Source organism: Narcine bancroftii, chromosome 5 (assembly GCF_036971445.1).
Source record: "Narcine bancroftii isolate sNarBan1 chromosome 5, sNarBan1.hap1, whole genome shotgun sequence".
Classification (NCBI taxonomy): Eukaryota; Metazoa; Chordata; class Chondrichthyes; order Torpediniformes; family Narcinidae; genus Narcine; species Narcine bancroftii.
In genome coordinates this window covers 223472346-223493635 of record NC_091473.1, presented here as the reverse complement: position 1 = coordinate 223493635, position 21290 = coordinate 223472346, and the positions used below count along the sequence as shown (strand labels likewise).

The 21290-nt window shown below is 45.5% G+C and overlaps 1 protein-coding gene across 4 annotated transcripts; it reads right to left on the bottom strand.

The window, feature by feature from the left end:
• Positions 1-2399: 2399 nt before the first annotated feature.
• LOC138764949 (suppressor of IKBKE 1-like) lies at positions 2400-17132 on the bottom strand. 4 transcript variants are annotated; one of them, XM_069941441.1, is made up of 6 exons: positions 17025-17132; positions 15650-15810; positions 14450-14555; positions 11016-11155; positions 6112-6225; positions 2400-3876 (listed from the first exon to the last, which is right to left on the bottom strand). In XM_069941441.1, exons 2-6 carry the CDS (start codon positions 15806-15808, stop codon positions 3787-3789), a joined length of 609 nt encoding a protein of 202 aa, XP_069797542.1. In that variant the 5' UTR covers positions 15809-15810; positions 17025-17132; the 3' UTR covers positions 2400-3786. The 4 variants fall into 4 exon arrangements, with proteins under 4 accessions (XP_069797542.1, XP_069797543.1, XP_069797544.1 ...); XM_069941442.1 differs by having other exon boundaries at positions 17058-17128; XM_069941443.1 differs by lacking the exon at positions 17025-17132 and adding an exon at positions 16931-16953.
• Between the last annotated feature and the right edge of the window lie 4158 nt (positions 17133-21290).

Below are 21290 nucleotides of genomic sequence, written 5' to 3'. Positions count from 1 at the left end.
ATGGCAGGGTGAATTCAGGTTGCATTTTACAGGGCCTTTAACATCAAATTGTAGCAGCAAGTTGTACAATAGGATGAAAGGACAGATGAGCATAATGCCTGGAAATACTCAGGTCAGATCTAAGGGAAGAGATGATGAGTCAGTATTTCCAGTTTTGGTCAGAACTGGGAAGGAAGCCTGTAAAACTGGAGACACACAGGAAATAGCATCTGCTGGAATCGGAAACCAAACTGCATCTGCTGGAAGATGCTGCTCCTGTACTTGCTTCAGACCCATTCAAGAGTTTTGGCTAGAGACTTCCATTCTTTTCTCTCACTAGGTGCTTTCAAATTCCCTTGTAAAATGGGGTTAACCAGGCAATTTGCCCAGTTAGTGGCCCACTCACAAAGCAGCTTGAAAGGGTCTGACCCAGTCAGCGCCATCCAAAGCAAACCAGGTATCTGCCCTACCTCGGAGGTAGTCAGGGAACCCAATTAAACTTACCCAGGGCAAGTCGATCGGTGGCTTGAACAGCAACATGGCCAACCCGGTTATTCCCGTGACATCAGGACTTACACGCTGGCGTGACAGGGAAACCCTGGCTGAAGTGTCTATGGTGGTCCGGGGGACAGAGGGGTCGCTGCCATGGGGGAAAAAAAGGATGATGTCATGGGGGGGGGTAAAGGAGCTGCTGCAGGTGTGTGGGGGGGGGAGAGAGGGAGACCGACCGCTGGCGGGGGGGTGGGGGGTGGTGAAGAGAGGGAGACCGACCGCTGGCGGTGGGGGGGGGGGGGGGGAGAGACTAGTTCACCAGGTTGGCGATTTACTAAGACTATTCCCCCCCCCCCAGCTTAAAAGGTGCTGGATGCACCTTTGCCCCACTAATCACACCTGGGTCTCAGGAGGGCTACACAGGTGCTGCAGTTTAAAAGCACCTACTGATGCTGCTCGACCCACTGTGTTCCTTCAGCAGGATGTATTTGACTGTAAAACTACAGTGTGAGTGGGGGAGGGAATACCTGTGATAGGGTAAATCTGAAGTGGCTGGGGGAAGATAAGCTAAAAACAAGCATAGAACCCAAGACAAGGTTGTGGGAGCTGCAGAATGCAGGTCAGGAGAACAATCCCAGAAACTCAGGTTGGGCCTGTCCTCCAATCCCAGACAGAAAAATGAAACGCTGAGCAAAAATCACTGATGGATTTGTAGCGGCCAGGTTGCAGGGCACAGCACGGGACTCACCTAATGGACTGCACGCAAAAGCTAGTGTGCCGAGGATCGGCACGTTGATCTGCTGAGTCTCCTGCTGAAAGGTGCGGGACACTCAATTTAAACCTGTTGGTCCCATGGATTGGCAGCAAACCCATAGTGTCCTGTGGAGCTCAGGACATGCAGTATGTAAAAGAAGCTTGCAAACTGAATAAATCAGTCTCAAGTTGACTCCTCTGGCATGTGTTTGTATTACTTTAGTAGCTCTACCATAGTAGCCGCGACAGATTCAGATAAAGAAATCTTAAGTTGTAGAATTCAGTGTTGATTCCAGAGGGCTGCAATGTGGCCAGGCAGAAGACAAGGCATTGCTCCTCAAACTTGCATTTCACTGACAGCATAACAGGTCAAAGTGAAGTGAGAGGAGGAACTGAAGTGACAGAACAGGAAACTCAGGGTCAACCCTGTGAACGGAATGCAGGTGGCTCTACAAAGCAATCTGTGTTTGATTTCCCCAGTGGAGAGGAGACGATATTGTGGACACCAAGCATACACGAGATGGCACAAGTTTCAGAGATCACTGCTTCACCTGGACGATCTGTTTGGGTTCCTGGATGGTGGGAAGGGACAAAGTTAAAGGACAGAGTTTACATCGTCTGTGGTCATAAGTTCAATATAGATTTTTACACAAACATGTGTTTTGGGATCTGAGGCACCTGTAATTTATGATTTAATAAATAACATTTAAAATAGCGTTTCCTAAATGTTTCAGTCTGCTGCTCCCTTGGCCTCCAGGTCATCTCCCGAGCACCCCCACCATACAACGGGGCTGGGGTGGGGGGGGTTAGTGTTGGCCCTAAGTGGGGTGGGGGGTTGTCAGCGGTGGCGCTGAGAAGGGGGGGTTTCGGTGGTGGCTCCGAGAAAGGGGTGGTGGTTGTTGCGCTGGTGGGGGGGGGGGGGTACTGACGCCACTACAACATAGTGCCCACCGAGACCAGTTCTTGCACGATCTCCTTGTCATTTATTTTGCTCACTACCGTCACCCCGAATCTGGCCAGAAAATTACTGCACCGGCTCATTAAACTTTGCAGTAAACTGAATAACAAGAAGACGCAAGGTTCGGAACACCCCCTATTTCCTAACCCCCACCCAACTGCCCCCTTTTTCCTCACCGCCCCCTCAAACACTCACAACAATACACACCTGGGAATGATTACGTGAAAATAATTTAAGAAATTTATTTGGACATTTACAAACAGAAGGACTTGGCCAAGCAAATTAAAGGATTCCAGCTGTAGTTGCAGAGACTTCTTAAGGAGATGCAATGATAAAAGTTTCCATTACTCAAACCCCAGGCTCTTAGGTTGCTACTGGAAATGGTAAAGGGGAGGCAAAGCACCCCACCCCATTCTTCAACCCATCACTGACTATCCCCACTCAACATGTGTCACAGAAGGATAAGTGGATAATGTAAAATATCCAGGACAAAACAATTGCATCTTTTTGGACACAATCCTGAAGCTACATTAATGGGAGAAAGAAACAAGGAAAAGAAGTAGCAGGGTTGGCTTTTGTGTGGCAGAAACACCAAATAGGAAGAAATTCTCATGTCAGTCCTGTAAGTGTCAAGTGATTTACAGCAGCAGGATCAAGGAGAAAAGTTCTTCGATTAATCCACTCATACTTGTGCCATAGCAACTTAGGCATGGAGGAAAGCATGAGCATAAACCTGTTCACTTTTTGTTCTGACTGGCCCCCACCTTTCCTGAAAGTCATGACCCACACTGGACAATACTAGTTCTTCCATCCTTGATGGGTGATTTGTCGAAGTCTGGAATTGTGAGAACCAGGAGGCCTTTCATGAACCATCACAGCCAGGTTTCACCTCTCCTTTCTACAAACACATACGCACAAGCTTTGTCCAGAAAGGAAAAAAAAGATATTCTTCTCCATTTTTGAGGCTGTAATAGTCAGGCCAAAGGTGGTGCAATATTGATTGCAATTAGCAAATACACTAAGAATAAAGGCTGGGGCTTCTTTGCTGAAAGTAACCACATCGGGAAATTCCAACCACCAATCAATGTTGTTCTTCATTATAAATTTAATCAGACTCATGTCTCAAGTTTGAATGTCAGAGTAGATGACTTGCTGTTTCTCAATTGGCTCATTGCCGTGCACTTAAATGTGCGGATATTCTGTCTGAATGGAGAAACAACTAAAAATAAGAACAAGGCAGATTTATTAAACTCAAGGTTCCCATCTTGTTGGTGGACTATGGAATAAATATTTGAATATTAGGTTCATCTTGTTTTCTTCCAAGAAAGTGGTTGTGTGGAATGAGCAGGCATTGGCTGCCACTGTCAATATTGGAGAAGTTGTAATGGGAAAAAGGACATCTACAAACTCAAAGCTTCTCCGAAGGCAATGGAGGTATTCTACTAGGAATTCTTATTAAAAAGTTTCTAGCTGAATCTTCATACCAAGTCCCATTCTTAGTAACATTGGTGACGACTGAGCATGTTATGAATTGGAGGCACTGTTCGAGTGGTTGTAAGTCAGTGCAGCGACCTGATTCAGGGACTATAAAACACAGCTGGCAGTTATTTTCCATATTGAAGAGGTTGAGCATTTTCCTGAAGAGTTATTTCTTTACTGAATGACACAAGCTCCCGCAATTCCTTATTTTCAAGCTATAAAACAAAATGTAAAAAAAAAATGAGCATGTTGGATTTGAAGTCATTTTCAAATCATTCAAGTCCTTCTACTTCTTCCTTTTATTGTGCATTTCTGAAGGTGCCAGCTCCTACCAAGCAATTGGTTTATGGAATATGGAAAACTGTCAGCCTGGATAGTGAACTGTAACATATTGAACAATAGTGCAAAAATGTGCCACCCTCAGCTGCTGCCAGAACTAAAAAGAATCAGGATTAGACTTGGGTGTGATTGCGGTGTTGCCGAATACCAACCAACTCACTATCTCGGACCACATAATAGCTTTGGAGATGGGGATGGTTTGAGTGAAATGGTGGAGTGTCATTATTAAATATATAGACAAGTGTCTCAGTGGATGCTGCATCCTTGAGGGCGAATGAGGTGGAGATAGATTCTTGGGCGCTCTGGAGGAATAGTTGAGGGATTGGAGCTTCAAGTGTCTCAGCTACAATTTTCTAGTTATGACTAGGATCAAATGAGTGGACAATGGGAGAAAGAGCTCCAAGGACAAAACCGTAAAACGCCAGGTATCCGGCACTCTTACCATACATTTTACACTCTTAAAGCATTTTACTTTATTTTCAGTCATATTCTTTGAAAACTTTAACCATCACTGAATCTGCAGGTTCCTCCCCCTCTGCAGAGCTGCCCAAAAGATGAACAACAACATTATAGATAATTAACCCCCCCCCTCCAAGTTTACAGATAAAGCCTCTGACCGGGGCTCAAAAAGAAAAAAAAAGGAGTCACTTTTAGAGTCACCCCAATGGCGAGTGGCATCAACCAGATCTTCATCCTCGGTGATACTGTTTTATTCAAACTATAACTTTATTCAAATAACTGCTACGAGCAAAGAATGGACAAGGCACTCCATTGGCTGAATATTTGTTCCCATCTTCACCAAAGGTTTATTTGTTACTTCAGAAAAGATTTACTTTTACAATTTTAAACTTATTTTTTTAAACCTATTATTTTATTCTTATTTATTTTAATTTAAAAAAAAATACTTTCTTCTATTTTTTGCCAGTTGCTTGAGGCTGTTGGTTGCTTAAATTCCAGATACTAGGGGTTTTACTGTAGTCTGAATGTCCACAAAGTGGCAAGAGTGACACTTCACAGAAATAAACAAATTTGGGTCTGTTTCTTTGCAAAATCTGTTGCAAGCTAAACGAGATGACACAGAAAAGACAGATAGCTTGGTGACAAAAAAAATGCGAAGAGAAGGTGGGGCCTCATGCATATGAGGAGTTCAAACATGTTACAGGTTGAACCTCTTTAATCTGGTGACGTTGGGACCTGGCCATTGTCAGACCACAAACAATGCCAGAAAATAGAAGATGCACAGAAAACAGCTGTCAAAGGTGTGGTAGGTGCCTTGAGCAGACCCATTTCCTATCACAAATCTGATCCCAGCTGGCGTAGCAGTTGGCACAATGAGCAGTTAGTGCCAGTGATCTTGTGCTGTCTGTAAGAAGTTTGTACTAACGGCGACAGATTCAAAACTTGTTGGACAGAGTGGGATTACAGGTCACTGAGCGCCAGATAATAGGTTCAAACTGTGTGTGTAGAGAGAGAGAGAGAGAGAGAGAGAGAGAGAGAGAGAGAGAGAGTGAGAGAGAGAGGGAGAAAGACAGAGAGAGAGAGTGAGAGAGAGAAAGAGAGAGAGAGAGAGAGAGTGAGAGAGAGAGAGAGAAAGAGAGAGAGAGAGAGAGTGAGAGAGAGAGAGAGAGAGAGAGAGAGTGAGAGAAAGAGAGAGAGAGAGAGAGAGAGAATCAATGCGAGAACCAGAATGGGTGCAAAGAACAGAAGAAAATGTAAGGAGGCGAAACTACAAATTGGTTGATCGAAGAAATCTCTTCACTCTTGTTAAAAGGCATGGTGGTCTGCAGGGAGGAGAGATGCAAAGAGATGATGGGTGGCAATGAAAGAATTTGGCCCATGTTTTCCACAATGTCTCAGGAACAGGAGGGAATTTTGATGAGAAAGCAACAGATCCTCTTGTGGTTCCTGGACCACAGAACTGAATCTTCTACTATCAGGTCTAGCCAAGACATTCACACCACAAGGTTAACCAGTTCATCCTGCTAAATTATCACGGCAAGGTACAGTGATAGGAAACTGGTTCTGCTATCAGGAGAGAGGCGTTGTCTGTCGTATCACGTCAGCAGAGTGGCTGCCTAAAATCCGGTGGAGCACACTCTCAAAACTCCTACCTCCAGCTGGGCCATTTTTTCTTGAATTTGGCAGTTTTCTGGATCCCCCATTTGAACAGCTTTCCTCATGACTGTGGCCATTTCACAGATCTGTTCAATGTGAGTTTGCAACTCCTGGAAGTGGAAAAAGAAAAATCACCTGGGAAAAGTCAGCAAAATGGGGAATCTTAAGGTCAGCATGGTAAATATTTTAACCCAATATGCCATGGGAACTTCAACAAGGACACATGAAGTATTGCAATCTCAGTGAGATCTGTGACTCCACGGGAAACTCCGTTAGGTGTCCTAGAGTTCAGAGCATGTTGAAAACAAAATCAGCCTATACTTCTAAACATACCCTATCTTTTGAACAAGTGGACATTAAGTGAGGGGTGTTCAATCAAATAATTTGCCAAGTTAGGCATTATATTGCAACTTGACAGCTCGGTCTTAATCTTTCACACTGAAAACCCAACAGAGGTGACAATGGTATGTGGTCTCACGTCAGTGCAAGTTTACAAGCCCACACAGTGAAACCCTGAATAACAATGTCACTTAACTGTTTTCATAGAGAAATAATGAAGTCCTAATACCTCAGCGTATGCAAACTAAATAATACAAATGAAATTCAAAATATTTCAGAATTCATTATTTCATCATTACAAACAATAAGGATATCACAAGAAATTCCAGTGAAAATGCATTGTGAAAATACTTATTTAAACAAGGAAGCCCTCACCTCGTTTGCTGGTCTTTTTCACATCTGAATAATTATGGGACTGTGGCGGCACACATTCTCATGGCGAACTGGCCCCACTTGCAGCGAGGGTGGACGATATCATCCACCATCCCCTGGCTATGGGCAAGTACACCACCCTCAAAGACCTGCTGCTTGGAACTTTTGGGCCAACTCCTCAGCAACGGGCTTCCATGCTCCTTCACCTAGATGGGCTTGGGGACCGTAGACTATCGGCACTGATGGACGAAATGCTGGCCCTTTCGGAAGACCACAAGCCTTGTTTTCTCTTCCGCCAAATATTCCTGGAACAGATGCCGGAGGACATCCAGTTGCTCCTCACAGATGAAGACTTCTCGAACCCAAGGAGAGCAGCAGCTCGTGTGGATGCCCTTTGGCACATGAAGAGGGAGAACGAGGCATCCCTCAACCAGGTGGCACGGCCAGGAGCCAGGCAACCGCAAGCCGCTCCCGACCAAGCCAGAGGAGGGCCAGTCGACTTGGTGTTTCTATCACCAGCGCTGGGGAGTATAAGCCCATAAGTGCCGCCAGCCCTGAGGGTTTCAGGGAAGCGACCAGGCCAGCCGCCATTGATGGCTGCGACGGCTGGCCACACATCCTCCTTTATGCGACGGACAGATACACTGGCTGCCGATTCCTGGTGGACATAGGGGCTGAGCTCAGCGTCCTTCCTCCCACAGCATTAGAGATTCAGACCCGATCTTGAAGTCCAACCCTGCGGGTGGCCAACAGCTCCACCATCAGGACCTATGGCACCGGCAGGGCACAGATCCAGTTCGGGAAGGAGAAGTTCCACTGGAGGTTCATCCTGGCCTCCGTGGGCACTGCGGTGTTAGGGGCAGATTCCTCAGAGCTCACGGCCTACTGGTTGACATGAAGGGCAAAAGGCTGGTCAACGCCTGAATGTTCCACTCCACCCGATTGGACACAGCAGAAGCCCGCAGGCCCGAACTCACCGCCGTAGCCACTGCCAGGGACAAGTTCGATGAGATCCTCCACAAATTCCCCGCTATCCTAGCGTCACAGTTCAACGCTGCCCTGCCCCTGCATGGGGTCTTCCACCACATCGCCACACAGGGCCTCCCGAGAAGCTCCAGCAGGCAAAGGAGGCTCCAGGCTCCAGGAACTGGGAATCATCCGGCGCCTGGACATCGCCACTCCATATGGTCCCGAAATCGTCCGGGGGCTGGAGACTGTGAGGGGACTACAGTCGGTTTAACGACGCAACCACCCCTGACAGGTACCCGGTGCCCCACATACAGGACTTCTCCACCAACCTCCATGGCACACGGGTCTTCTCCAAAGTGAACCTCATGCGGGGATACTATCAGATCCTGGTCCATCCAGTCGACGTGGGTAAGACGGCCATTATCACCCCTTTTGGCGTATGCCCTTCCATCTAAAGAACAAGGCCCAAACGTTCCAGTGCCTCATGGATGCGGTTGGAAAAGACCTGGACTTTGTGTTAATTTACCTGACGATATTCTCATTGCTAGTTGCAACCATAACAAACACAAAACCCACCTCCGCACACTCTTTGCCTGGCTTGCGGACTTCAGCCTCACGGACAATGCGGCCAAATGCCAGTTCGGCAAGGAGTCCCTCCAGTTCCTGGGGCACAACATTTTGGTGGCTGGGGCTGCGCCGGTGCTGAAGAAGGTAGTGGCTGTTCAACGATTTCCCAAACCCTCCACCCTGATAGGCCTCCAAGAGTTTATGGTGATGGTGAACTTTTACCATCATTTCATCCCCGTAGCCACGTGCACCACGCACCCATTGTTCACGCTCATGGCCACCAAAGAAAAGACTTTATCGTGGTCAGAGGAGGTGGACAGGGCTTTCTTTGTGACAAAGAAGGTTCTAGCCAGCACCATGCTGCTGGTGCACCCGCGGCCAGAGGCGCACAAGGCACTGTCCATAGACGCCTCAGCTACGGCAGTGGGGGGGGGGGGGGGGGGGCGCGGGGTTCCTGGAACAGTGGCTTGATGGACAATGGCACCCGTTGGCCTTCTTCAGCAAGCAGCTGCGCCCACCAGAGCTCAAATGCAGCACCTCCGACCGGGAGCTCCTGGCGCTGTATTTGGCCATCCACCATTTCTGCTACTTCCTCGAGGGAAGACTGTTCACAGCCTTCACAGATCACATGCCCCTCACTCAAGCACTGGTGATGGCCAAGGATCCACCATGTCCACCAGACAGCAGTGCCACCTCTCGTACGTGTCTGAGTTCATGACCAACATCCGACATAGGACCGGCAAGGGCAATGTCGTGGTGGATGCGCTCTCCTGTCCAGCCATCAACATTCTCGTGCGCAGCCTGAATTACAAGCAACTGGCTCAGGCACAGAGGAACGACGCAGAGTCGCAGGCCTTGCGGACTGCCATCTCGGGCCTCAAACTAAGGATGTCCAAGCGCCCAGCAGCCCAGACACATTGCTCTGTGACGTCTCAACAGGCACGCCGCGATCAGTGGCGAAGGTCTTCAGTCTGATCCACGACCTCGCTTACCTAGCGGTAAAGACAACAGTGCGGATGGTCGCGGAGCAGTTTGTGTGGCACGGGCTGAAAGAGGAGGTGGCAGAACTGTATCAGGTGCCAGACCTCCAAGGTCCAGCGACACACGCGAGCCCCCATCCAGAACTTCGACCCGGCGTTTCGCAGATTCCAACACATCCACGTTGATGTCGTCAGGCTCCTGTCAGTGTCCAAGGAGGCTTGTTACATCCTCACAGTGGTGGACCAAGCCACAAGGTGGCTGGAGGCCATCACAATTAAGGAGGCCTCCACGGAGATGTGTGCCAGGACTCTGGTCAGCTAAGGGATCGCCCGTTTCAGTCCCGGCGCACATCACTAGCGACAGAGGGCCGCACTTCATGTCTGCCCTGTGGACTCAGATGGCGAAGCTCCTGGGGGTCAAGCTCCACCACACTGCAGCATACCACCCGCAGTCCAAAGGGTTGGTGGAGAGGTTCCACAGGCACCTGAAGGCATTGCTTATGGCCAGGCTCTCTGGACCAGACTGGGCGACGAACTACCCTGGGTCCTCCTCGGGATTAGGACGGCACCCAAGGAGGACCTGCAGGCCTCAGTAGCGGAAATGGTCTATGGCGCACTGCTTTCCCTGCAGGGTGAGTTTTTTGGCCCAGACCCTGACATCATGGCCACCGACAAAAACCTGCTGGCGGACTTACGCAGGAGACTGGCTTCCCTAGCTCCCCCACCCTCGGCACCCAGACGTTTCATCTCCCCAAAGAGCTCGACTTGGCCCAGTTCGTTTTCGTGTGGTGGGGACCACAAGGTGCACCGCTACAGTGACTGTACGAGGGGCCATACAAAGTCTTGCACCGGTCCTGCGGAACCTTCACCCTGGACGTTGGGGAGAGAGAGGAACTTTTTATGGTGGACCACCTGAAGGCGGCCCATCTGGACTTATCACAGCTGGCCGCGCCAAAGTGCCGGGGCCAGCTGCCAAACAGGATGCGTAGCCGGTTCTGGGGGGGGGGGCGGGGGTTGTTTGGCGTACACATCCTGCTTCTATCGCCACGTGGCAGGGCAGCCATGGGGAAATGGCATTGTCAGAGGTTTCTCTCTGACTCCAGCCTCCCTTCCAGCGCCCACCCTGGGCAGTGATTATGATGTCACAATCCACCAGGTGTGGCAGGGCAGCCATGGGGAAATGGCATTGTCAGAGGTTTCTCTCTGACTCCAGCCTCCCTTCCAGCGCCCACCCTGGGCAGTGATTATGATGTCACAATCCACCAGGTGACTGAGCTCCTGCTGCCCTTATTGGGGCGTGCTGAATTGGAATGAAAACAGTTGTAAACGACCCTCAATATGGTGGCTGTGTTTCTCCCACTGCCCACACTGCCACAGGACAATAAATATTTCAGAAATTTAAGGTCTTACTTGATGCCAACACTGCTGAAACCCCATAAAAAGACTAATTTTATATCACTGATATAAATTGAAACCCAATTCCAAATAATAAAGTTTAACAAAATCAGAATTACAGAGCATCAAACTTTCTATAAAAGAGAAGGGAGCACCAGCACGATCATTTCCTTTGTCTAACTCAGTTTATGTTAACCATCAGATTGATCCAAAATGACTAAAATCAGCCCTCTAAAGAAAGATTTTTCCTGTTTTAAACTAGGAACGCAGCTTCTTACCTGGGAATGCTCCTGGTATAAGTTGGTTATTGGTGTACTATCCAGCTTCCTAGAGGCTAAAAGATGTAACATCTGCTTCCTGTATTTACTCATGATGAGTTCCAAAGCATAGCGATGCTCTTCCAGGGAGAGCCACAGTTCTGAGAGAAACAAATCAACCATCAGCAAGTTAAGGGAGAACCATACTAATCTCAGACCACTCAGGCAACAGAAATTCTCAGGATAATCCTTATTGCAAACAGAAACTGCAGTGGTATGCCTGTATACCACACAACACTGGATGAAACAGAGACTGCTTACCATTTACTGCCACCTTCATATGATTTTCCAGAGAAGAAAAGGTAAGGTACTTCCAGTTTACCTCAAGATCCTTGTATTCAGGTAACATATCCGTAACAGAGTTGCTAACACACCATGGAAATCAAACTTGTCACCAACGTAAAATAAGGAAACCAGAGATTCAACACCATTTATCCCTCCTCCCCTGAACATTATCTTTGGATAATACTGAGATATTATCTTTGGTTAGAAAAACAATAAAATAATAATGTTAATTGTTATATACAATATACATATGAACCAAAATTTTTACTTACTGCAGCCAAACAGTTATTTGTTTTCAAAAAAAGTAAATAATTGAATTTTTAAAAATCAATAAATACCTAAGATAGAGACATAATAAATATTCACAATAATGCTACTGTATAAAAAATGACTTGCCATGGTCATTTTATGGAGCTATTTATGATCAGTGTAACAACCTGATGGCCTTTTGAAAGAAAATATTCTTGAACAAAGAGATACTTGTTTTCAGGCTTCAGTACCTTCCACTCAAAAGAAGCAGTGAGAAGAGGTTGTGACCATCTGAATGAATCAATACTAACTACTTATTTTCATTTCACATCTGTGAGGTGAATTTCTTTTTTATATCATGTGTTCCCAGTGAAAAATCCATTTCTACAAAAGCTAGTCAAGATATTGAACAATCTTCACACTTCTGCAGTTAACCAAAATAAAACTTTCAAGCTGAATATCTGCATTTAATCTAGTTTTACAGGGCTTGCTTCAGGTTCTTTATGTTTGAGTTGACATGGAGATTGAGGGCTTCAGCTTCTATTCAGTTTTCATCAGATGCAACTCCCCCATAGCTCTCTATACCCCTCCCATCCATGTACCTATAATTTTTTTTAATGTTAATGTCACATCTATGCACTGCATGGTTTCCTGTGGAGTGACAAAGTGAATCACCTCCTCTGCTACTCCAGCTGAGATCAGCCAACATTTTTGTGCCTGTGATGGCAGGTTTGGCAAACAATTTTACCCTGGGGGCCATCAGAGTGAAATCTCAGCCTTCCTTCACTACATTCCTGCTAGGAGCGCTATCTTGTGACTCAGTTGTGGGCGCACTGACTGACTTCTCTCTCTTCAACTCAAAGGCAGAGAAGATAATAATGATGCCCAATACAACAATGCTAAAGATCAGTCAACACTACTTAGACCTGCAACAATTTCTAGCTGCACAGAAAACCATCATTCTGAATTATTGTTTCAACTTGCCCAAGAGATTAAAGAAAAACAGGATAGCTATAGTAACCAGCCAACAGAAAAACAATTGTGAAGTATGCAGTGCAATGTTATATCACTATTCCCATTTATCCTTATTGATCAAAATTGGTAATAAATAATTCAAGTATAGTTTAGTGAGTGTACCATGGGGCAGTTTATGCTACTCGACTGTGAAAGAAATGCTGAAGTGATTTATATCCCTGACTAAACATCTGATTAGAAGATGTCAGTTCAGAGCTCACATTTTCTAGGATTATGGGTTTAATTCCAGTCTGTGCAAAGGGAACATTCCTCTCTCTGCCTGCTGATTGATCAATCCTTAGCACATGCCTCAGCCTTAACCCTTAGGTTACAATCTCTGCAACTAACTTTCCCAATTATGATGAGGGCTTTTCCACTTGAAATGTTAACAATTTCTCTTTTCACAGCGTACTGCTTCCAGCTGCTTCTGTTTCGATTGGAGTTTTCCAAAATGTTTAATTTTTCTGTTTTCAGGGGGAAATGTATGTTTTCTGTTCCCCCTTTTTTCAAATAGGAATTTTCAGGCCTGCCTCTTCCTTGCTGCATATAAAATAAGGAGTTAGCGTTCTACAAAGTGGAAACAGGCCCTTCAGCCAAGCTGTCTGACTTAGCTGGTCCCTTTTGCCTATACAGTAAAGCACCTGGTATCTGGCATCTATGGGTTTGGTAGGTGCCAGATAAGTGTATTTTACAGTTGCTTGAGACTTACTTTACAATGCCTAATCAGGATAAACAGTTTAAAAGACAAAAATACTATAATGTACTTGTATGGAATATCTAAACCTTAAAGCATTTTACTTTATTTTCAGTCACATTCTTCGAAAACATTTAACTGTCGTTGCATCTTCAGGTTTATCCCCCTCCATGGAGCCGCCCAAAAGACGAACAATAACATTATAAATAATTAACCAATAATTCTCCTAAGTTTACAGATAAAGCCTCTGACCGGGGTGACTCTTATCAAGGATAAGGAGACACTTTAAGAGAGTCACACACTTTAAGAGAGTCACCTCCAATGGCAAGCGGCATCTACCAGCTCTTCATTCTGGGCGACACGGTTGTGTTTCACTCAACTTTATTCAAACAGCTGCTACGAGCAAAGCACGGCCAAGGCCCTCCGCTGGCTGAATATTTGCTCCCATCTTCACCAAAGGTTTATGTGTTACTTCAGAGAACATTGATAATTCTAAACGTACATATTTTAAAAAGTATATTATTTTATTCTTATTTATTTTAATTTTTAGAAAAAAAAAATTTTCCTTGTTTTTTTTGCTGGTGCTTGAATTCCAGATACCGGGGGTTTTTACTGTATTTGGCACATATCCCTCTCAGCTTTTCCTATTTATGTACCTGCCCACTGCAATTTTACCCATCTCTACCACTTCCTCCGACAACTCATTCTGCAACTGTACAACCCTCAGTGCGAAAAAGATGCCCCATCAGATCCCATTTAAATCCATACAATGAATGGCAGACCAAGAGATGCACCAGAATTTCTGAATGAACTCTCATCAACTCGACAATGCTACTCAGACCAAAATAAACAGTGGGCAGGACATAATGTATTAACTAATTCATTGTATTTAACATCCCTCAGGCATAACCATTATTCATTTAATCTCCAAAGACACGTAAGGGTGCTCCTTAGAATGTGACCTTGTGAAGATACTGCAGAGGAAGCTTTTTCCAGGCATGAATTTCACTTCATCTGCAGAGATTTGATAATAATTACTGGGGATAAGAAAAAAAAACCCCTCAACTCTGGTAGCTGTTAATATATTCTGATATTTTTCTGAACCAGAATAACTCGTCATTAAGAGGCTTTTAATTAGTAAGAAAAGAGAAACCTTTATTTTCCTGCTGCAGATCCCGTATCTGTGTGTTCTCCTGAGAAAGGAGGGAGTATGGCTTGTAACTGGACAGTTTCTTCAGCTTTGCAAAATCTTCCTGATTCTGAAAATAAGGAAAGATGAATGGAGCAATTCGCAGGTGAAGCGGTCTCTATCCCTCTGTTTTTTTGTGTTTCGGTGTTACTGGTCCACTGCTGTATATCTACTTAACTAAAAAAAATGTAAATCTTGCTTGTGAGACTTCAAGCCTGTTTGCTTCAGCTCTTGACAAGACCGCTCCTCATTCTCTTCAGCACTCCTGAACTAGAATGGAATAAATGCAATTTGGATTACCGGGAAATCCCAGCCTTACTTAAAAACAGAAAAAAATCTCTGTCAATGGCTAAATCATGCACATTCCCTTGACCAAATATTACAAAGGCTAATTAACAAATAGAAGAGGGGAATAATTGAAGAATGCGCTCATTAATACATTTCTATTAGCATAAAGAGGGGGAACTTGCAATTTGGCATTTACAGAAAAAAATGAGCGAGTTAGAGATAAATTGGCTCAAAAAAAGCTGTTTTTGCAAGAAGTCAGAGAGATAGACAAGCATTGAAGGCCAGAGACATCTTACTGCTTTATATTTGACCAAAGAGATTACAGATGGTGTAATCTGGATCAATAAACAAATTGCTGGAGGAAGTCAACAGGTCAAGCAGCATCTCGGAAGAAGCGGGATTGTCAACAGTTTGGGCTGAGACCCTCCATCAGAACTTACTCAACAGTGAAGATTGTGCTACAAGTGATGGGGTGCAGGAACTGAACCACCTTGTGGAATTATCTTCAGGTAAAGTAATGACTCAAAGAGGCAGCCCATAAACACTTCCATCGGAGCATTGAGATAATGGGCAATAAATGTGGGCCCAAGCAGAAACTTGACATTCCAAGAATTAATTCTAGTCCATGCAAAGGGAATAATCAATCCTTATCACATCCCTTACCCACATGGGAACGTGGTGGAGGAGTTACTGGGGGGGGGGAAGAAAGGAGTGCAAAGGCGCAGGGAAAGATGCACAGGAACATCAACCGGAAGAAGCTGTTAACAGAAACTTATGCAAACTATGAGGAACAGTAATTTATCAGGAAGGAGAGACATTCCTTAAGAACATACAGTGCGAGCTCAATGCTTCATTGTCAAGTGGACTTTGTCTTACCCGATCTGAGGTTCCTGACCCAACTTCCTTCATATTCTCCACCCTTTTATTGAGTGTGGAGGTCTGATCAATGAGGGACTCTGTTGCATTATGATGATCCTTCAGTCGCTCCACCAAAGCCTTTGCATCAGTCAGCACCTTCTCGATAGTGCATGCCATCACTAAGGAACAGAGGGAAACTGTTGGATTTGTCATCAACAGAACGCTGGGTCTGATAATTATTTGTTTATTGCTCTGAGTTTTGGAGACTTGTTTTGAAAGAGACAGGTTTTTCCATTGCTTTTTTTTCCCTCAGAAAGCAGTCAACTCATAAAGAAGATTAGATTCAAAAGAGAATTATGAGGGCTTGTAAATCATTCCCAGATATTATTCTTCATAAACAAGCAAATTATCCAATCAGGTTCAACATCACAGGCAAACCCAATTAAGATGTGTACATATCCCCTATGTCATTAACAATAACCAGACATTTTACCCTATGAGGCCCAGGGCAATAGGAACACAGCCACTGTCACTCCACTCAATGCAAGAGACACATTTTCTCTGGCTCAGATCCACAATGGTCACTGCATTTACTGCAAGGAAACCCTCAAGAAATGTAGCTTTCAACAATGGTGATTTCATGACACCACTTACTACATTTCAGCTGGTTGAAAGAGAATGAGCCAGACTCATCCCAGTTTCCTTTAATTTGTCCTGTATCCTGCACTTCAATGTTGTTCAATTACACATCTAAGTCCTTTTTAAATGTGAATAAGTCTTTGGTTTCCAGCATCCTTTCAACTTATTTTAGATCATGGTCTCACAGCTCCACTGACCTGGGTTTAATTCTGACCTCTGGTGTGATTTGTGTGGGCTTTGGTCGTTCTCCTGGGGACAACGTGGGTTTGCTTTTTGTGCTGCGACGAACTTAAGTATCTCAACAACTGCTGGGTTAATTGGTTCCTATAGTGTCGGGGCAAGGGGTGTAATCTGGGAGTTAATGTAGTGTGGGGAGAAATAAACGGGATGACTGTGAAGAGATGCTTCATGGTCAGCATGAAGTTATTGGGCCAAAGGGCCTGTTTTCATCGCTCGCCTAAAGCATTACAGAGACTTTTTTGAATCAGTCGCTCACATGGACTCATCAGCCAAAAGTTGTAAAGGAAAACCAGACGAGCAAGTGCCCTTTGCCAATAGAGATGGGAAACACATCTAGCCAGGGGCATTTTCACAAGGAGAACGGCTCAGTCACGCCGAATTAAAGCCAACTCTCCTGGAAAAGGGGCGTTTTAAACAAACCTTTGACACAAGGCTTTACTTATGACCTGGCCACACTGCAGGGAGCTCACCCCTGCCGTCAGCTCCCTCCCTCCCTCCGACCAGTCGCTCTTACCCGGCCTTTCCCACTGCTAATTCAACCCCTCACCGACGCTTCCGCTCAGTCATCCAGGCTCCTTCACTTCCTGCTCCGCCGCCCCTGCGTCACTTCCTACTTAGCCGCCCTGCGTCACTTCCTACTCAGCTGCCCTGCGTCACTTCCTACTCCGCCGCCCCTGCGTCACTTCTTACTCCGCCGCACCTGCGTCACTTGCTCCTCGAAAGTGGGGCCATCCAATGCGCATCGGGTTTGAAATGGAAGTTGTGAGTTTTGCATCGGTCGCCTCGCAAGGGCGTCCTTTGGCCTTGCCATGGACTAGTTGAACCATTAACCCGCGAGCTTGTAGGAGTCACACGGTGTGCAAACAGGCCACTCGGCCCACGGCGTCCTGCTGACCACTGGGCACCATGACTTCCAACTTCCAGCACTTGGTCTGTCACATTCAATTCCTAAGCAATTCAAGTGCTCAGCCCGACTCCTCTTAAATCCTGACTCTGCTTCCATCACACTGGCTGTATTCCAGGAATTCCCCATCTCTGTATGGAAAAGATCCACCAAAACCTTCTGCCCCTTACACTAAACTTCTGTCTTCTAGTTTTATTAACTTTTGATAAGGTTCACTACGGTTCATTAGCTATTTCACTTAGAATTTTACATACCTCAATCAGGTCCCCTCTTCACCTTCTCTATTCCTGAGAACACATTTAGAGCTTGTCAGTCTCTTCTTATAACTGACAACATCCTGGTGAATCTCCTCTGCACACTCTTCTGTGCCATTACATCCTTCCTCTAGTCTGGTGACCAGAAATGTGCACGGTTATTCGAGGTGACATTTTATAAAGTTGGAACAACATTCCAGCTCTTCAGATTCAGAATCAGAATTTATTGTCATGAACAAGTCATGAAATTCGTTTTTTTTGTGTGGCAGCATCATATTAGAACCATCTTACGACATTACTATAAAAAAATAAAAATAATAGTGCATGAAAAATCTCTGGTCCATTGATTATTCAGAAATCAGATGGCAGCGGGGAAGAAGCTGACCTTGTGCCGCTGAGTGCTCGTCTTTAGGTTCTTGAACCTTTTTCCCCAGTGGTAACAATGAAGAGGGCATGGCCTGGGTGGTGGGCGTCTTTGAGGAGAGAGGCTGCTTTTTTAAGACACCTTATGTAGATGTCCTCAATGGAGTGAAATCTAGTGCCTGTGATGTCACAGGCCAAGTTAACCCTCTGGAGTTTATTCTTGTCCTGAGAGTTGACACCTCCATACTAGGCAGTGATGCAACCAGCCAGAATGCTTTTCACAGTCCACCTGTAGAGGTTTACGCGAGTCTTCAGTGACATACCGAACCTCCTCAGACACCTCACCAAATATATCCACTAATGAGCCTCCTTTGTGATTGCATCAATATGGAGGATCCAGGACAGATCCTTGGAGATGTTGACACCCAAGAATTTGAACTTCTTGACTCTCCACTTCTGAGCCCTCAATGAAGACTGGGCCATGTTCCCCTGACTTCCTCCTGATTTATTGTTAGAGTACATATGTGACATCATATACAACCCTGAGATTCTTTTTCCTGTGGCTGAGGCAGAATTATCAGCCAACCACACTCTTTTAAAGACTCTTATATTTGCACTTTATTGTTTGTTTTTTTTTCTCCTCTGTGTTGCACATCTCAGGGATGTATGTGTAATAATGTATGTACTCTGACAATAAATCTAAAATCTCCAAAAAAAAACTATATAATATACATATATAAACAAATAAAGAACTGCAAGCAGATAACAAATGTAAACAAGCTGACTGTCCAAAACAGAGAATAGAAAATAAATGAAGTGCAAAAGTAAGAGTCCTTAAATGAGTCCCTGATTGAGTTCGTTGTTGAGGAGTCTAATGGTGGAGGAGTAGCAGCTGTTTCTGAACCTGGTGGTGCGAGTCTTGTGGCATCTTTAGCTCTTTCCTGATGGCAGCAGCGAGAACAGAGCTTGTGTTCAAAGAACTTGTGTGCTCTTGAGCTCAAAGCCCCAACTAAGGAAAAATCAGTACACCATATTCCTTAACCACATTATTTACCCATGTTGCTACATTCAAGTGACTTGCTCACCAAACTGCCTCTCTTCCTCAATAATCCCTCAGATTATTGGTGTATGCCCTAGTGATTCTCAACCTTTTTTTTCTATTTACAATACACCTTAAGTAACCCCTTACACTCCACAGAGCACCAAAAACACCTCACATTTAACTCCATCTTCTGTTCCCCTATCCCTAGGTACTGCACAACTCTTTGAATAGTTTGTTTTTACTGCAACAACCCTATTTCTCTTTCCAGAGATGCTGATTCACCTGCCGAGTGTTTTCAACATTTTCTATGATTCATGCAGAGTCACCAGGATCACAAAAAAAATTCACTAATTTGCATGTTATTTTAATCTTTTAATAAGGAAATAAAAGTTACTTGTGTTGGAAGCAGCATATTGGTGTGGATGGAAGATCGGTTGGCTTTCAATAAACGAGAATCCTTCCAGGTGGACAGGCTGAAGTCAGCACACCTACCGTGTGCTGTAGTCCAGTTCGGCTAATGACGCCTGTAGATCTTATTTGGGCATTGAGCAGGTGCCCAGGAACACCCAAGGCAGTTCATCCACCCAGTCGGGACCGGTGAGGTGGGCCATAAGTGCCGACTTAAGGTGGTGGTGTAGTCGCTCGACCAGCCCATTGGCCTGCGGGTGATAGGCCGTGGTGCGGTGTAGCTCGATCCCCAGCCTGTTGGCGAGCTGTGGCCAGAGCACGGTGGTGAACTGGGTGCCCCGATCGCTGGTGAGGTGATTCGGGACGCTGAACTGGGCAGCCCAACTGTGCCCAAATGCAATTTACTTGCATTTCTTTCAGTCTAGTGGTACTGCATTGGGTGTTCTCTGCAGCAGAGAAGCCAAAAGCAGCTTGTGTGATCACTTTGCAACACTTCCAGTTTCCTGTCACCTTCATTCATTCATCATCCCATTCCCACTCCATCACTTGTCTATGACTTCCTGCTGAGGATCCTGTCTCATCCTGAGATTCTGAGGATAATTGTAAGCACAAGTAACAGCACCTCATCCTCTACTGGGTTTGTTGCTGCGTTCTAGACTCAGCATTGAATTCTCCAACTTTTGATCAACCCTGTTTTTGCTCTTAATCAAAGCCGATTGTTTCTGCCTGTGATCATATTGGTTCAGTTTATTTGCATTGTTTAAGCTACAGAACATATCCCACAGCCTCAGTATGGACAACCCATTACGCACATAAAGATTCAAGATACCTTTATTGTCAAAAATAGCACAGAGCATGTAATATTACATGAAAGGAGTAAAACACGAAAGTCTGTAGATTCCTTGATTGAAGTAAAAACACAATGCTAGAGAAACTCAGCAGTCAAACTGTCCTTTAGATAGCAAAGATAAATATACATAACCAACGTTTTAGGCTTGATCCCCTCATCAAGGTGCGACAAAATTTAGGCAGGCGCCCAGACACATCTTTCCTGCTCCTTCCCTCTCGGCCTTCTCCCTCTGCGATTCTCTCTGCACTCATCCTCCCCACCCATCACATCACATGCCTGGCACCTTCCCCTGTGCCCGCAGGAGCTGCAACACTTGCATCCACATCTCCTCCCTCACCATGGTCCAGGGCCCCAAACAGGCCTTTCAAGTGAAGCAACACTTCACTTGAATATCCAGTAGACTTAGTTACTGCAGCTATTTCCCCCATTTGTGGCATTCTCTACATCGGACAGACCAGTCGCAGATCGGGAGATTGCTTCGTTCAGCACCTCCGCTCCGTCCGCAACGACAGCGACCTCCCAGTGGTCAACCATTTCAATTCTAGGTCACACTCCCACGCTCATGTGTCTTTCCATGGCCTTATGTACTTCCCCACCTTGACCACCCACAGACTGGAGGAACAACACCTTATTTTCTGTCTGGGCACCCTCCAGCCAAATGGCATTAACATTGACTTAAACCTGCTCGCCTTTTCTTCTCCCCATTTTTCTGTCTTTCCAGTTCATCTACCCATCCAGCCATCCCTCCTCCCCATCAATGTTACAGTCCCCTCCCTCCTTTCTCTACCTATCATCTCCTGCCTTTGCCACCCCCCCCCCTTCCCACCCCCTCTCTTTTGTTTGGACGCCTGCCGGCATTTTCTCATACTTTGATGAAGGGCTCAAGCCCGAAACGTCAGTTATGTATCTTTACCTTTCCTACATAAAGGACACTGTTTAACTTGCTGAGCTTCTCCAGC

Coding starts and splice junctions, on each gene's coding strand:
- LOC138764949 (XM_069941441.1), bottom strand. CDS start 15,808: ATGGCATGCACTATCGAGAAGGTGCTGACTGATGCAAAGGCTTTGGTG. Junction 14,556..15,649: donor GGTCAGGAACCTCAGATCGG/GTAAGACAAAGT, acceptor CCTTATTTTCAG/AATCAGGAAGATTTTGCAAA. Junction 11,156..14,449: donor TCTGCAGCAGGAAAATAAAG/GTTTCTCTTTTC, acceptor TGTTTCTCTCAG/AACTGTGGCTCTCCCTGGAA.